At 41.9% G+C, this 17,088-nt stretch overlaps 1 protein-coding gene and 1 pseudogene across 1 annotated transcript; both read right to left on the bottom strand.

Annotated features, from left to right (window-relative positions):
* Nucleotides 1–1,419: 1,419 nt before the first annotated feature.
* On the bottom strand, nucleotides 1,420–2,771 carry LOC122661951 (24-methylenesterol C-methyltransferase 2). Its single transcript, XM_043857469.1, has one exon. It carries the CDS (start codon nucleotides 2,720–2,722, stop codon nucleotides 1,637–1,639), a length of 1,086 nt encoding a protein of 361 aa, XP_043713404.1. The 5' UTR covers nucleotides 2,723–2,771; the 3' UTR covers nucleotides 1,420–1,636.
* A 594-nt stretch (nucleotides 2,772–3,365) lies between these two features.
* On the bottom strand, nucleotides 3,366–4,558 carry LOC122662837 (annotated as a pseudogene).
* Between the last annotated feature and the right edge of the window lie 12,530 nt (nucleotides 4,559–17,088).

Genomic DNA, 17,088 nt, shown 5'->3' with positions numbered 1-17,088 from the left:
CCCTAGTCGTGACTATCATTTTAAATGTAAACTTAAAGATACATAATATTCAAGAATTTCATATCACATGTGATAATATTAAACCAAAATGTATAAATGGTTCAATGCAAATTAAACCGAGTTTTGATGGACACATATATCCAACAAAGGGTGAAAGAAAACTACCTCCTAAAAGAAAACCTAGGTTAGAAATCTAATGCGAATGACTTGGGGGATTCTATCATTGCTATTTGCTAAGTGTCTTCTAGAGGAAAATCTACGTTTATGAAAAATTCAATGCACTGAAAATGGGGGTTTTATGGACAAGCATGTTCATAGGGTAGTATCTATAGACAACCCACCAAATAGCCAAACCATCACATTGCAAATCACTGAAATTTTGTAAAGAGACCCAAAATCTCCCCCTACCCTTCTCACACCTCAAGTTACCGCTTAATTGAAGTTGATTAACTAACAAAATAGAACTATCAAAAATCTAAAACCATCAAGAACATTGAAAAAAAGAGCAATGTTCTCTGCACGAGAACGCACGGGAGCACAGGTTGCGCCCAAACACATGGGGTGGGACAGGCATATCATTTTGGTCATTCAGGAGGGCAGGCTGATCATTTTGCCCATCCCCATGTGTTTGGGCGCATCCTATGCCCCCAATGTAGAGAACATTTCCCAAAAAAAATCAATAACTACCAAGAAAATACATGACCAGACTATCATGTGCACGACATAAATGGGATGATACATGTTGAATTTAAGTATGGAATTTGTCTTAAAAGTTAAAACCAAGAGTCATGTTTTAGTCTAACCATGCATTGATTATATATGAAATTTTCACCGAATAATTGGGCAAAACATTCCATTCAACCATCGCACAATAAAAGGTATTTCAAGTAATTAAGATTTCAGACTTTACATGTCAGTGTCAAAATAGGATTTTGACTTTCAATGGTTACACCAAGACTTAAATCTAGCAAATTATGTGGAATTTGGCAAGTGTCTCGTCGAAACCATTCTTTAGATATCCAATGGTTAGAATTGACATATCACCAATCCAATGGGTTCCCTGCCTCGCCCATAAACAACACTGTAGAGTGGAGATCCAAAATTCCCTGCTCATGGCCGGAAAATTATCACCTCCAGTTTGCTGACCGGCCCAGTTCCCCAGTTCCTCTAATAGGGGGATGGTGGACCCCACCCGGGCAGGGTGTTTGGGCATGGGTAGAGAGGTCATTTCAGCCCCCCTTTGTTAGAGGAACTGGGGAACTGGGCCAGTCAGCAAACTGGAGGTGATAAAGATCCGCTCATGGCCAGTCTAGGAATCTTAAGTCCAAACCATTCTTTAAATACCCAAAACTTAAAAAGAAAAAAAAAAAAAAAAAAAAAAGGCCCCATCTCCTTCTACAGTTCAATCCTCCAGCCATTACAAGAAGAAATCCAACCAGAAAATTAACCAAAAGAAGAACAACTACACTGAAGATGATAATAATGAAAAAGAAACAAATTAACATAAAAAGGGGGAGGGGCGAAGAAGAAAGTAACAGAAGAGAGAGGGCAGGGGTACCTCCGTGTGCAATAATCCCAATCCCCCTTTGAAACTTCAAGATTGGAATTTGATTTGATAATCTAAGCAAACAAAACACTAAGAGGAGGAAGGGGAGGATTCCGGCTTCCTGCAGAGGATCATGTGCATCGGAGTGAAAATCCCCGTCTCCCCACCTCTGGCGAGGTAATCGGCGGTCACGAATAGCATCTCATGGACATCGACAACACCCTTAGGTGCGATCCCAATCCAAGATAGCAGAATCACCAAGATATGGTTTCTCCAGTAAGCAATCCTTCCCATCTTCAACCTCTGCCACCATGGTTTTGAAGGGGGTTTCGCCAGATCCTTCTCCTTCACAACTTCGAATCCAACCTTCCTCGCAGTGTCTGCAACCTCATCGTACCTCCTCAATCCAGGCAATGCATCACCTCTCTCAATCCCATGAATAATCTCCACCTGCTCCGGGTCCTCCGCCCTGTACCTATCGGTCGTGACCCACTCGTAAGACACGTACATTGATCCAGGCTTCAACACCCTGTAGATCTCTGCGTAGACCTCCTCAAGCTTGGGAGCATGGCAGGTAGCTTCGATCGAGTAGGCACCGTCGAAGCTGTTGTCAGGGAAAGGCATTTCGAGGAAGTTTCCGCAGACGACCTCGCAGAGCGAATCGAGACCGGCTTTCTTGTTGTGCATCCGAGCACGCTTCACCTGATACTCGTTGATGGTGATGCCCACCACATTGGCACGTGAATGGGCGGCGATGGCACGCATAGGACCACCGACTCCGCATCCAGCATCGAGGATCCGGTCTCCTGGCTTAACGTTGAGCAGATCGACGGCCATCTCTTCGTGGAGGCGAGTGGCATCTTTGTGAGATTTGCCGGGAATGGAAGGTGAAAAGTGGAAGGATTGTCCCCAACCCCATTCGTAGATGTCAGTCACCAGATTGTAGAACGTATCGACGAAGGCTGGGACTTTCTCCGCCGTCTCGATCTCTTTAGGTCGGCGGAAGAAGGTCCAGTACTGCTTGTACTTGTCCTGGACTTTTTCCCGTGAGATTGAGCCTCCGGTGAGGTCCACCGCTCGCTTGCCCTTCTGCTCTGCCGATCCCAAGATGCAGATGAACCAGTAGAGGCCGCCGAACAGGAGACCCGCCGTACAGAACAGAGCCAAAGAATCCATTTTTGATCGAGAGACGGAGAAGAAAAGAAGAGGAAAGTAAAGTTAAATAAGGGAGGATGGGAGATTCCTTTTTCAAAAGAAATTGCCCACCCCTCAAATATGAGGGGATGATATGACATAAATGTCCTTTCTCTTATTGCCTGATTTCAAAGGGGATTTTCTCATCCGCGTGGAACTACATTCGGAGAAAAAGGTACTTACACAGTTAATTAATTAAGAAAAAATAGACTGCCAATATATGACAGCAATGGAAGAAAGAAACAACGATATTATTTACTCAGCGTGCGAAATTACCGGCCCGCGCAGTAAAATAAAAAACTCATGATCTCATCCTATTTTTTTTGGAAAATTTACACATACCACCACTGAGGTTTGACGAAAGGATATTTTCACCTCCTAATTTTGGAAAATTCTGCATATCCCCCTGAGGTTTGTAAACGGTAACAAATAAGCCCATTCCGTCAGTTCATGACTAACACTGTTAAAAATTAGACTTGAACTGACGGAAATACCTTTACAAGAAAGAAAAAAAAAAAAACGCCTACAACTCATCTTCCCCAATTTGGGGAAGATGAGTTGCAAGCATCCCTTTCTCTCTCTCTCTCTCTCTCTCTCTCTCTCTCTCTTGTCAGAACGAGAACTCTTAGCCAGAGATTTCAATGGCCTTCACCTCTGGCTTCTTCACTTCTTCCTTGAGCACAGTAACAGTGAGCACTCCATTATCCATGGCAGCCGTCACCTGATCAATCTTGGCATTCTCAGGCAACCTGAACCTACGCAGGAACTATTATCCATGGCAGCCTTCCCTTGATCTATTTCTTATCTGACTGATATCCTTCCTTTCCCTCTTCCATTTGATTTAGGTTTCTCTCAATCCTCAAATATCCTTCCTTTCCCTCTTCCAAAAAGCAGGTAGGGTTTTTTTTTCTTTGTTTTTTGTTTTAATTAAATTCTTGGTTGTTAAGTGAGAAGGGAGATGGGTAGCAGAGACAAACAACCTAATCTTCTGTCTCTCTGCCTTATTTGTCTGTGTTGTCTCGGTTCTATCCTTCCACTTCTCAACATTTTTCTGATGCTTTTTCTCCTTCTTAATGCTCTTGCTTATGAGCTTAACATCATCATGAACCTTAATACCCACAGCTCTACCTGTCGCCGCTTTCCATGGATGCTTCTTCGAGATTATCCCACCTTTCTCCAGATCCTTCTTCGCCTCCTCTAGCTTCTTTGCCTCTTCAAGAGCCTGCAACTTCGAAAGCTTCCTCGTCTTCCTACCATGCTCGCCTTCTTTTCCGAGCTTCACATGACTAAATGCTAGTGCCTCAGAGGCTTTAGAAATGTCTTTCTCAGTCTTGGAAGAGGACTCATTAACCTTCAGTCCCTTTCTTGGGTTCTCTGCTCCTTTTCCTTTTACTCTATTTCTTCTCTCTCTTCTTCCTCTTAGCTTTATCTAAAGAATCAAATCCTCGAGTAGATCGAAGCTCTTCGATTCGTCGGTGCAGACATTGGCTAGTTCTTTGTATGTGACTGATCGATCTTCCCCTTTCGAATGTCCATCATGTTCAATCTCCTCCTTTTCGTTCTCTTCGTCCAATTTGTCGCCAGTTTTTTCATTTTCCAAACTTTTTTTAGAAGGTCTAGTGTTGTGGAAGAATTTTCCGGGTCCAATCTCTCTATTCGAGCTTTCTTAATGTTTTCTTTCGATTCCTTCTTCACGAAAGCTTTCTCAACCTTGCTCAAACCCTGGAACCATGGCTTCCCTTTGTCTTCTGCGCGAAGATAGAATCTAGTAGATATGTGTTCAATCAACTTATCAAAGAACAGAGAATGCTTGTGCATTACGAAATAGAACATGGAGGAATTTCTTTGTTTTCTGAAATCAAACCTCAATTCCTGATAAACATCAAATAAGAAATAGAACAAGACAATGGACAACAATCGCATACCTAGATCGATCGATCGATCAGAAAGGGATTAATGGCCGCCATGTTCTTTGGCGTGCTGTTGGTGTTCGAGATGACGACGCTCTTCAGGGATAGCGACTGGGTAGGAGAAGATCATGCCACCGAAACTGACATGGTAGAGAGCATCAATCGAGTCAATCATGATGTACCTGCGGTGATAGTTATCCAAACCTCTATTGATAACTTGTTTCACGTGATTGCTGGAGAGAAAGGGATGCCTGCAACTCATTTTCCCCAATTTGGGAAAGATGAGTTGCGCATGTGTTTTTTTTTATTTTTATTTTTTTTGTAATGGCAATTCCATCAGTTCAAGTCTAATTTTTAACAGTGTTAGTCATGAACTGACGGAATGGGCTTATTTGTTACCGTTTGCAAACCTCAGGGGGATACGCAGAATTTTCCAAAACTGGGGGGTGAAAATATCCTTTCGTCAAACCTCAGGGGTGGTATGTGTAAATTTCCCCTTTTTTTTTTGGGAAAATTACATGATTAGTTACTTTTGGAATTTTATTTATAAAACTGTCCACCCTATGTTTTTTTTTTTTTTTTTTTTAAATCAAGGGAGGGCAGCAAAAAGCCACCCAGCAAAACTTTATTTAGTAAAACCAGAAGGCCTGCTGAAGAGAGCAAGAGATACAAGGCAATGCGGTGGGGACAACCACCAGACTTTTGACAACCTAAGCTTACAGGACCCCACTGCTAGGACATGCGCCTCCCTATTTAGGGATCGGGGAACATACAAGAACCTAACATCCAGAAAACATTTACACAAATCCAAAATGTCTTTAGCTACAACACTAGAAGCCCAATCTAAGGCACCAGAAGAACAGGACAGAAAGTTCACAAGTGACAAAGAATCAGAAAAAACAGCAATGTCTCTAAGCCCCAAACTACGGGCCAACAACAAAGAATCTCGAATCGCCTCAGATTCCATGGCAAGAGCTGAATATCCTACACTTGACTTGCACTTTGCAGCAACAAACTTCTTCCTCCAATCCCAGATCACCACTCCCCTTCCACCAAGGCCACTAGCAGGACACCAGGAACCATCTACATGGACAGAAAACCGATTAGAGCTACAGCAGGAAACTAAAGGGGAAATAACACACGAAGGAGCAAATGTATCTTTCCTCAGCTTCTTCTCAAACCCCATTCTCCCATCCAATACAGAGTTATTAAAGCTAAACATGACAGCAGATAAGGAAGGTATAGAGTGTTGAAACACAACCATGTTACGGTGTTTCCATATCTGCCAAAGCAAGGACACCCACTGTATAATTGCATCATCCGGATCTGGGAACTGCTGAACAGATTGCAGAAATTGAGCAGTAAACTCTTTAACAGAGCAGCCTTGGCCAGCACTAAAAGACAACCAAAATGGGGAGGTTTGCCAATATGTATCTGCAAATTGACAAGTAAAAAGAGCATGTGTAGCAAACTCCTCTTCAACCCCACAAATAGGACATAAGGGATCCACCGACATATTCCTACAAAACAAATTCCTTTTAACAGCCAAGATGTTAGTACAGGCACGGCATAAAAAATGACGGAGTTTAGCCAAAATAGGCAATGACCATAAGCAAGACTAGAATTTGTTAGCAGAAGAAGTAGACGCTATAGCAGAATTAGTAGTGGTAGCACGAGCTAAGAAGTAAGCAGTCTTGATTGTGAAAATGCCATTTTTGGACAAAGACCAAACCCAGGAATCTTCCCTCGCAAAGATACTTAAAGGAATCTTGGTAATTTCACACACTTCCCTATCAGAAAAATTATGTCTCAGGACTTCCTTATTCCATTGACCTGAGTCATGGCAGATCAGGTCTGCCACCCACCTAACCTCTCCCAGCAGAGCACTAGAAATCTTGCCCCCAGGAAGAGAAGGAAGCCAAGCATCCTTGAAGATATCAATAGTGTGCCCAGAACCCACCCTGCTTCTAATGCCTTTGAGGAGAAGATCCCTACCTCTAAGAAGACTATGCCAGGCCCAAGAGCTCCGCTGACTAGGTGAACAGGGCAAAAGATCAGATCGAGGGAAATACTTCTCTTTAAGGACCCTAGCCCAGAGGCCCTCTTTATGATGCAAGAGCCGCCAGCTCTGCCTAGCTAATAGAGCTAGGTTAAACCCCTCAAAATCTCTAAATCCAAGGCCACCATCCCTTTTGCTATTGCACAGATGATCCCACTTAACCCAAAAGACACCCGTACCTGAATTGTCTTTCCACCAAAATCGATTAACAGCTTGTGTAAGGAGATGGCAAATGGATTTAGGCATGATAAACATAGACATGACATAAGAGGGCAGGCAAGAAGCGACAGCCTTAATTAAGGTTTCCCTCCCAGCATGAGAAAGTAAACTCCCTTTCCAACCCACAAGTTTCGAATTCACCTTCTCAACAATGTCCGAAAAGACCAGCTTCTTTGCTTTCCCAAAATCAGTTGGGATGCCAAGATACTTACCATGGTTAGAGACCTCTCTCACCCCCAAAAGAGAGCAAATATGCTAGTCGCCCCCCGAGTTAATGGGCTGAAACTAACACTAGACTTCTCAAGGTTCAACTCTTGTCCAGAGGCCAAACAAAAACTCCTAATAAGCTGAATTATAGCCTGACATTCCAAGGTCTTGGTGATAGCATCCAAAATGCGATTCATGCGGAAGCGAATATAAGATCAAGATATTGATGGGAGAAGTCATTCAATAACAGAACAATACAGGGAACGATTATTACCTAAGCCTCACAGATGCAAGACCACCAAACGATGATAGCCCTTTCACGATCGTTCAATGCACCATGCAAGTTTTGCGTTCCTCACACGGTCAACCTATCTCCTCCACACTTCCAAGAGCACAAAAGCTTGAACTATCTCTAAGATCAAAACACTAACAGAGGAGAAGGAGAAAACGGTTTAGGAGGGAGAGGGAGAGCTCCACGATTTTGGTGCCTTGTGCATTCCTTGTCTGTGATTTTGCAATCCCATAATTAAATATGAATTGCACTTCACACAGTCCCAATTTGGTAGTTCACATAGGCAAGGCATATTGAGTTTCCTATTGGGACTCAATTGCTAGCCCATCTAATCTTTTCCTACAAGGAAAGATATGCATTGCTAGGGGAATCAAATATTGGGTTGAATATCCAATATTCACCCAATAAGTTTCCTTTTCTAACAATCTCCTCCATCCTACGGTAAGATCCAATCTTACAAGAGGATCATGAAAAGGAAGCCATGATCAACCGTTACTATGTAAATGAATGGAACCGAAAGAAAAGGGGTAGGATCGCAATGGGATTCCACTCAGCTTCTAAGATGTTTAACACCCAAGATGCCAAGTAGATGTAATAATCAACGCCCAAGGTAAGCAGTTAAAACACGCATTAGTCCCCCCACATAACAATGTTGCATGGTTCAATATAAGGCATGTGTACGGGACTGTCAAACATCAATGAACCGATACGCCAATCGAGAGATTCAATTACCTTGATTGGACCGAGAAAAACCATTTCAAACAAAAAGTTCAAGAAAATAGGTAATGTTTTGTATATATACCTAAAAACATTTCAAAAACATTTTGAAAATGCTACCGGAACCGAATTTGTGTCCAATCCTGTATAGAATCCTCAACATACTCCCAACGTATGGGTTGTGGGTTCCATGTTGGGCATCTCTTTCAAATACAGTTAGATACTGAGAATCCAGTGCACCGATATATAGTCAGAGAGAGACATCAACCGTTGGTACACCAAAACTCTCAACATATGAATGCATCGATAAGGACCCCTTAGGTCAAGGGATCAATCGTGAACTACTTAAGAGAATTTCATTTTCTTTATAAACTGACAGTATACCACATGTGAAATTCTCAAGTAATCCAGTCCAATGTACATACCGAATGTACACTCACATTTGTGTCTTGAAAAAATATCCTCCCTAAGCACACACAATGTGATCACCATGCCGGATGAGATGTCCAGTCCCATCCCCAGTGGTGAATAGTTTTAGGTATGAATACCTAAGAACAATAACTGAACTCAACAACTGATCATGCTAATCAAAATTAAAATTTATTAATTCAAATAGAAGGAGTTTTGTACATCAGTGCCAGTTACCTATGGACTTCACCCCCATATTTCCAACATGTTTCTCAAAAACACTAGGAAATAATGCTTTAGTCATGGGGTCAGATAAGTTATCTGTAGTGTCAACCTTAGCTCTGGCTATGTCACCGCGCTGAATAATCTCATGAATCAAGTGATATTTTTGCTCCACATGCTTGTTCCTCTGATGAGCTCTTGGTTCCTTCGCTTGTGCTATAGCTCCCCTGTTGTCACATAACAATTGTATGGGTCACTCCACTAGCTCATGCACCACCCCTAGGTCTATCAAGAATTTCTTGAACCAAACACCTTCCTTGGCTGCTTCACTAGCTGCCAAGCACTTAGCTTCTATTGTGGAATCAGCTATTGACTTATGTTTGGCACTCCTCCAAATCACTGCACCCCCACCGATCATAAAAACCATCCCAGAGGTAGACTTTCTACCATCCTTATCAGTTTAGAAATCCGAATATGTATATCCAACTACTGACAACTGATCACAACCATATACAAGGCAATAATCTTTGGTCCTCCTCTGGTACTTGAGGATCCCCTTGACAGTTGTCCAATGTTCTTGTCCTGGATTGGACTGATATCGACCCATAATCCCCACAGCATGATAAATATCTGGCCTGGTACACAACATGATATACATCAGACTTCCTACTGCAGAAGCATAAAGAACTCTCTTCATAGTCTCAATTTTCTCAGGAGTTTGAGGACATTGTGACTTGGATAAACCGATTCCATGTCTGAGAGGCACATTACCTCTCTTCGAATCCTGTATGTTGAACCTCTCAAGCACTTTGTCAATGTAGGTGTATTGTGACAATCCTAACATCCTCTTCTTACTATCTCTCACAAGCTTAATTCCTAGGATGTAGCTAGCTTCACCCAGATCTTTCTTTGAGAATGTTTTGGATAACCACATCTTTACAAATGAAAGTAACTCCACATCATTCCCAATGAGTAGTATATCATCCACATATAGGACAAGGAAACAGACGGGCACCCCCACAGATTTTCTTATACACACATGGTTCATCAATGTTTTATTCAAACTCAAATTCCTTGATAGTTTGATCAAAACGGATGTTCCATGATCTGGAAGCGTGTTTTAATCCATAAATGGACCTTAACAACCTGCATACCTTGTTTTCCTCCCCTGGGAAAACAAAACCCTCTGGTTGATTCATATATATGACCTCATCAAGATAACCATTAAGGAAAGCGATCTGTACATCCATCTGCTAGATCTCATAATCATGGTATGCAGCATTTGATAATAGAATCCGAATGGATTTAATCATTGCTCCCGGTGAGAAGGTTTCATCGTAGTCAATACCCTCTTTCTAAGTGTATCCCTTCGCCACCAGTCTTGCCTTGGAACGTTCCACCTTTCCATCTACACCTCTCTTCCTCTTATAGATCCATTTACAGCCAATGGGTTTTACCCCTTACGACAGATCTTCAAGAGTCCAGACATGGTTAGAATCCATGGAATCTATTTCACTGTGCATAGCTTTATGCCATTTCACCGAGTCTACATCCTTAAGAGCTTCAGCGTAAGTATAAGGATCTGTGTCTTAACAATCAAACACCATGTGGAATTCTTCCACCTTTTGATCCTCCTTAATGAGAAGGTTCAAACAAGTTGGTGGTGTGATAGACCTCCTACTCCTCCTAGGCTCTTGAGGTTGTTGCTCAACTGTGGGTACGTCAACTAAAATTTCTGTCGGCACAGAGGACACTTGGTCATTAGTTATTTCTTTAATGACCACTAGATCTAACCTTGGTGAGATCATGTCATCCTCAAGAAATGTCGCATGCTTACTAACTATGACTTTATGATTAACAGGATCATAGAAGTAGTAGCGTATTGTAGTCTTAGGGTATCCCAAGAAATAGTATCTATCTGTTCGGGATTCCAACTTATCTGTCTGTTGTTTCCTTACATGTGCTATACAACCCCACACCTAAAGATGTTGAAGACTAGGCTTACGCCGATACCACAACTCAAAAGGTGTTTTGATCACAGATTTTGTTGGTACCCCGTTTAGTATATAGGTGGCAGTTTCCAGTGCGAAACCCCAAAAACTCAATGGCAGTTCTGAATAACTTAATATGGACCGAACCATGTCCAACAAGGTTCGATTCCTCCTTTCTGAAACTACGTTCTGTTGAGGTGTTCCTGGGGTAGTCAATTGAGTTACAATCCCAGCTTCTTTCAGATAGTCCCTGAACTCATCTGATAAGTACTCTCCTCCTCGATCAGATCGGAGGCACTTGATGCTATTACCCAACTATTTTTCAACCTCCACTCGGAATTCCTTGAATTTGTCAAAGGTTTCCGACTTGCAGTGCATCAAGTATATATAATCATAACGAGAGTAGTCATCAATGAAGGTTACGAAGTATTCGTAATCATACCTCGTCTGAACGTTAATGGGTCCACACACATCAGAGTGTATCAATTCTAGCACAGCTTCGGCTCTTCTTCCCTTGTTAGAGAAGGGTTTCTTGGCCATCTTTCCTTGTAGACATGACTCACAGCTTGGATAAGGTTCTATCTTCAATGAATCCAAAGGTCCATCCTTCACCAACCTGTTTATCCTTTCTACTCCAATATGACCTAACCTCAAGTACCAAAGTTATGTTGAATTATCTTGGGTTGATTTTCCTTTTATAGAATTATTGGAGATCTCATTTACCTCTAGTACTGGTTTTAAGAGATATAATCCGTTATCCAGTAGACCAGAAGCAATAAAAGAATTATTAAACCAAATAGTTAACTTATTACAAAAAAGAAAAGTGTAACCATCCTTGATAAGCCTACTAACAGAAATAATGTTCCTCCTAAATAGGGGAACATAAAAACAACTCTCAAAATTAAAGTACTATTAAAAACTAAAGTGAAATCTCTAATGGCCTCAGCAACAGCCTCAGCACCCGTACCCGTTCTCAAACGACCATCATCCTTACTCAGCCTTCTTGTCAGCTTGAACCCCTGCAACAAGTTGTAAATATGGGCGGTAAACCCTGAGTCCACTAACCATGTGTTAGTAGGTTCCTCTGACAAATTAGACCCATAAAGGACTAAGGTTTCAGAAATACCTTCTTCCTATTTTCCCTGTTTCTTTTTCTGAGCAACCAGGAAAGCACGACATTCCTTCTTCCAATGTTTGTCCTTCTTACAATAGAAACAAGTCCCCTTGCCCTTGTTCTTCTGAATTCCCTTATTGCCAACCTTAGGGTTTTTTCCATTATCAGCCTTCTTCTTCTTCTTCTTGCCCTTGGGCTTGGAGGAAGAAGACTTGTCCTTTGTAGTCAAGACCTCCACTTTCTGCTTCTTGGATACAGCTTCCACTTCTTGCAACATGTTGCCCAGCTCAGGGAGTTCGACGGAGAGTTTATTTATATTATAATTAACAATAAATGATCTGTAGATCTCCTGAGGCAAAGAGTAGAAGATGACATCCGTCTTATAATTCAGCTTGAAGGATGTCTCAAGGTTCTCCAGTTCTTGGAACAAGTTTCGCATTTTCATCACATAATCTATAACCATAATTCCTTGAGTCATCTTCGTGCTATGGAGGAGTGTCACCTGTTGATGATGGGCATGCCTTTCTTTTCTCGTAAACATCTCCTTCAACTCCTCCATCATGTCTTTAGTCAAATACAGATCCTTGACCGAATCAGCGATGGTCTTTTTTAGAGAACTCAACATGAGGAGTTTGGCCTTAGAATTTTTCTGTCGAAACAACTCATAGGCCGGCTTAGATTCGGGGTTTTTCTCATTGGGGAATTCAAGCTCTTTTTCATCCAGGACAGACATTAGACTTTTTGTAGACAGGAGTAACTTGATGTTCCTCCTCCAGTCAACATAGTTTGGGCCGGTCAAAATATGGTCTTTAATAAGGTTGGCATAGTTGATTTGGGTTGACATTCTTAAACCTACATAATGGACAAAAATTAACAATTAACATGATCAACAACCATTGAAACAACTAGGGTAAGAACAATCAATGGTCAATCACACCCTAAGCTTCCCTCTAGCTTATAGGGCATGAATTGAAAACCATCAATCCTCATGCTCCTGACTTAGCCTATTAGAGTTCATCATTCACATGTTGGTTGGGTGGACTATTCTGTTCGTCACTTAGACTTCCAATGTGATTTGGCCACCTGAGTGTTATACTCATTCTTATCGGTTGACACACACTCAAGTCAAGTGTTTACCCTTAATTTTGGAGGGAACTATGGTGTTTATGGGTTAATACCTACTAGCATAGTATATATACCACTGACCACATTCTCTATCTATCACATGTGAGATGAGTGCAGACAATTTCACCAATTCACCCAAATATTATCCTATTGGCATCTGCAAGGGTAGATCAATGAAATTTCTACACCCACCAACTAAAGGAGGCTATGAGAATCCCACCAACCAGGGTTTTCATATCACACTTGTATTAAAATTGAGGGATAACGAAAACGCATAAAAATCATAATCATACATCCAATATAAAAGCATAATAGCACATCCATCTAAGGGAAAAAAAAAATAAACACCAATGGTTATAGGATAGCATCTTTAATCAACATGAGTTCATATCCATGATAAACTCACTTTGATTAAAAGATGGATGGGAGCAATCATAGCCTCATATGTTACTCCCACTCATGGCAATAATAGTGTAATAATGTATATGCAACTAACTATCATAGGAAAATCCCAAAACTGTAATACACTTGGACGCTTCAAATGAGCAAATCCTTCCTTCAATCCTCTCTCCAACGAACCGACAAGATCCTTGCTCCACGATCCAAAATCACGATCCCAATCTCAACACAATCTCCAAGCGGATACAATGAATAATTTTAAACTAATTCAAAAATTATTACAACCTTTTTCAAATAAATAAAATTACATAACAGGAAACTAGTCCATCAAAATTGGATTGCCTGGAGAATAAAAAGGAATTTCCTATAAAACCACATCCATGCCATGCCTAGCACACACATTCATCTAATGCATGTAATTTTTAAATCCCATAACCATGGTCCTCATTACATATATGATGCTCAAAAAATTAATATTCTAATATCTTTATGTGAAAATTACCAAAAACACATAAAACCATCATTGCCATGACAACCAATGTCATAATGATCATGTGCATCCAATGCACCCATAACATAACCATTACCATGACAACTTATGTCACAATGATCATGTGCATCACATGACCATTACCATGACAATCAATGTCACAATGATCATGTGCATCACATAGCCATTACCATGACAACATATGTCATAATAGTTATGTCACAAAGCCCCCCTCATCATATGATCACATACATGCTTAAAATAAAATTAAATAACCCATAAAAATTAAAATAAGCCATTATGCCTATTGGGGAAGGTGGGTGAAGGGAGGAATCTCTTCACCCATCTTTTCCAATGAAACTCCCTTCAATAAGCAAACCAGATTTTTTTTTGAAAAACTACTACACAAAGTAGCCAAAGGAAACGCATATAGAAGGGAAGACCATAAACGCAGGGTACACAAAGGCACACAGGCACCATCGCACGCAGCAAGGCTGCCAAGGCGTGCACGGGGCAGCCAGCCATGGCACACGCAGCAGGGAGCCAAGCGTGCGATAAGAGAGGGGCAGGCTCACGGCAAGGGGGTTGGGGTGCGTGTGGCAGGTGGGGCGCGCGCAGGGCAGCAAGCCCACGGCCCCTTCCTCGCATGCATCTCATCCCAAATATTTTTTTTAATAATAAAAACTAAATAAAAATTTTAAGAGCATCACATGCATAATGGAGAATAGAAGACAACCCCATCGATAACGAGGCTCTGCTACTAGTGATAGCATCCAAAGTGCGCTTCATGCAAAAGCGAATACAAGATCAAGATATCGACGGGAGAAGTCATTCAATAACAGAACAATACAGGGATCGATTATTACCTAAGCCTCACAGATGCAAGACCTCCAATCAATGATAGCCCTTTCACGATCGTTCCACGCACCACGCAAGCTTTACGTTCCCCACACGGTCAACCTATCTCCTCCACACTTCCAAGAGCACAAAAGCTTGGACTATCTCTCAGATCAAAACACTAAGAGAGGGAAGGAGAAAACGGTTTAGGAGGGAGAGGGAGAGCTCCACGATTTTGGTGCCTTATGCATTCATTGTCTGTGATTTTGCAATCTCATAATTAAATATGAATTGCACTTCACACAATCCCAATTTGGTAGCTCACATAGGCAAGGCATATTGAGTTTCCTATTGAGACTCAATTGCTAGCCCATCTAACCTTTTCCTACAAGGAAAGATATGCATTGCTAGGGGAATCAAATATTGGGTTGAATATCCAATATTCACCCAATAAGTTTCATTTTCTAACACTTGGCTCTAAAGAAAAATAGGCAATCATCAGCAAAAAACAAGTGAGAAATCCTAGGCCCAGTCCTACTAGTCCGGATGCTAGAGAGTAGGGATGCTACCTCAGCCTGGAGGAAAGAACAAGACAAAACTTCTTGACACAGAATAAAGAGGTATGGGATTAAGGGGCACCCCTGCCTTAAGCCCCTCCTAGGGGTCACTTGGCTAATCACAAAACCATGAAGCTTGACATGGTACTCAACAGTGGTGACACATTGCATAATCCAACCAATCCAAGTAGCAGAAAACCCCATTCGGGCCAGCACATGCCATAGGAAGGACCATTCGACCCTATCATATGCCTTGCTTAAGTCAATCTTAAAGGCCATAAACCCCTCTTTGCTTTTAGAGAGCCTCACTTGGTGGAGGATCTCATGGGCCACATAAATGTTGTCCGAGATGGCCCGTGTGGGTACAAATGCACTCTGAAACGAGCTCACTAGGTTATCTAAAATGGGCTTCAGCCAATTAACAAGACACTTGGCTATAATTTTGTAGAACACCGAATAGAGGTTGATGGGCCTGAAATGGCTCATCATCTCAGGGTGATTGTTCTTAGGGATGAGGACCACAACCGTCTTGTTAAAGTCCCGAAGCATAAAATCATTACTGAAGAATCTCTGGATAGTCGACACCACGACAAGCCCCACAATACCCCAAAAAGACTGATAAAAGCGCCCAGGTAACCTGTCTAAGCCAGGGGCCTTGTAGGCTCCAAATTGGAAGACGGTAGCCTTAATCTCGTGGCTCGAAAATGGTCTACAAAGGGAGTCATTCTGAGCCTTGGTCAACCTAGGGCTCACACAATCCAAAATAGGGGGGTACGCCTTCGACACAGAACTAGCAAACAAGGAATCAAAATAGGCAAGGATGTGGGCATGCAAAGCCGAGGACTCAGTGATCCAGTTCCCCTCCTCATCACGCATCCTATTAATACAATTAAAATGCCTTCTATGGACCACAAACATATGGAAAAAAGCAGTGTTACAGTCCCGCCTTAAGCCACTGGATCCTCGACCTCTGGCCCCAATGGAGTTCCTCCTGACGCATTAGGGTCTCAAGCCTAGAGCAAAGTTCGGCCTCCTGATCCAAACCTGAAGCCCTATCAGGGCTGGACTGGATACCTTCCAAGGCCTCCTTAACCTTACAAATCTCTATCCCTGCGTTCCCAAAGGTCTTCCTACTCCATTTTTTAAGCAAGTGAGAGCAATTCCGGAGCTTTGTTTTTAACTTAAATAAAGAGGAACCAACCAGGTCCACAGTCCAAGTAGCCGCAAGTACTTCGCTGATCTCGGGATGACCCTCCCACTTAGCCTCAAAACGAAACCCGGTACCCTTACCCCTATTAGAAGCCAACAAGCTAGCGGACAAAGGGGTGTGATCTGACCCTATCATAGTGTGTCTTTGGGCAGAAAAAGAAGAAAATAAGCACGCGAAACTACTATTACAGAAAACCCTATCCAAACTTTCCATAACCAACTCATTCCCTTGTCTTTTATTTGTCCAAGAAAAAAAGAGGTCCTAAGAAGGGCAGTTCCATCAAACCACAAGCATCAATTGCATTGTTAAAGTAAAGAAGTTGGGACACAATTTTAGGTATACCTCCATATTTATCTTCCGCTCTCGTAATCTCATTGAAGTCGCCAAGGCAAATCCATGGTTCATAGGCGTTCCACCCTATGTTTGAGTTAACAAAAATAGACAAAAACAAGTTAAGGTTTACAAAACTGGACAAAATAGTCTCTCCCTCCCACATTTACTTTTTTAGGCATTTTTACCCCTGTCATTGCCTCCTTGCCCAAGCATCCTTCTTCCCCTACAACCCCACCCCTGTCCCCGCCACTGCCATTC

This window comes from Telopea speciosissima, chromosome 5 (assembly GCF_018873765.1).
Source record: "Telopea speciosissima isolate NSW1024214 ecotype Mountain lineage chromosome 5, Tspe_v1, whole genome shotgun sequence".
NCBI classification, from domain to species: Eukaryota; Viridiplantae; Streptophyta; class Magnoliopsida; order Proteales; family Proteaceae; genus Telopea; species Telopea speciosissima.
The sequence above is the reverse complement of the archived record's forward strand: the minus strand, read 5'-3'. Positions and strand labels throughout refer to the sequence as shown.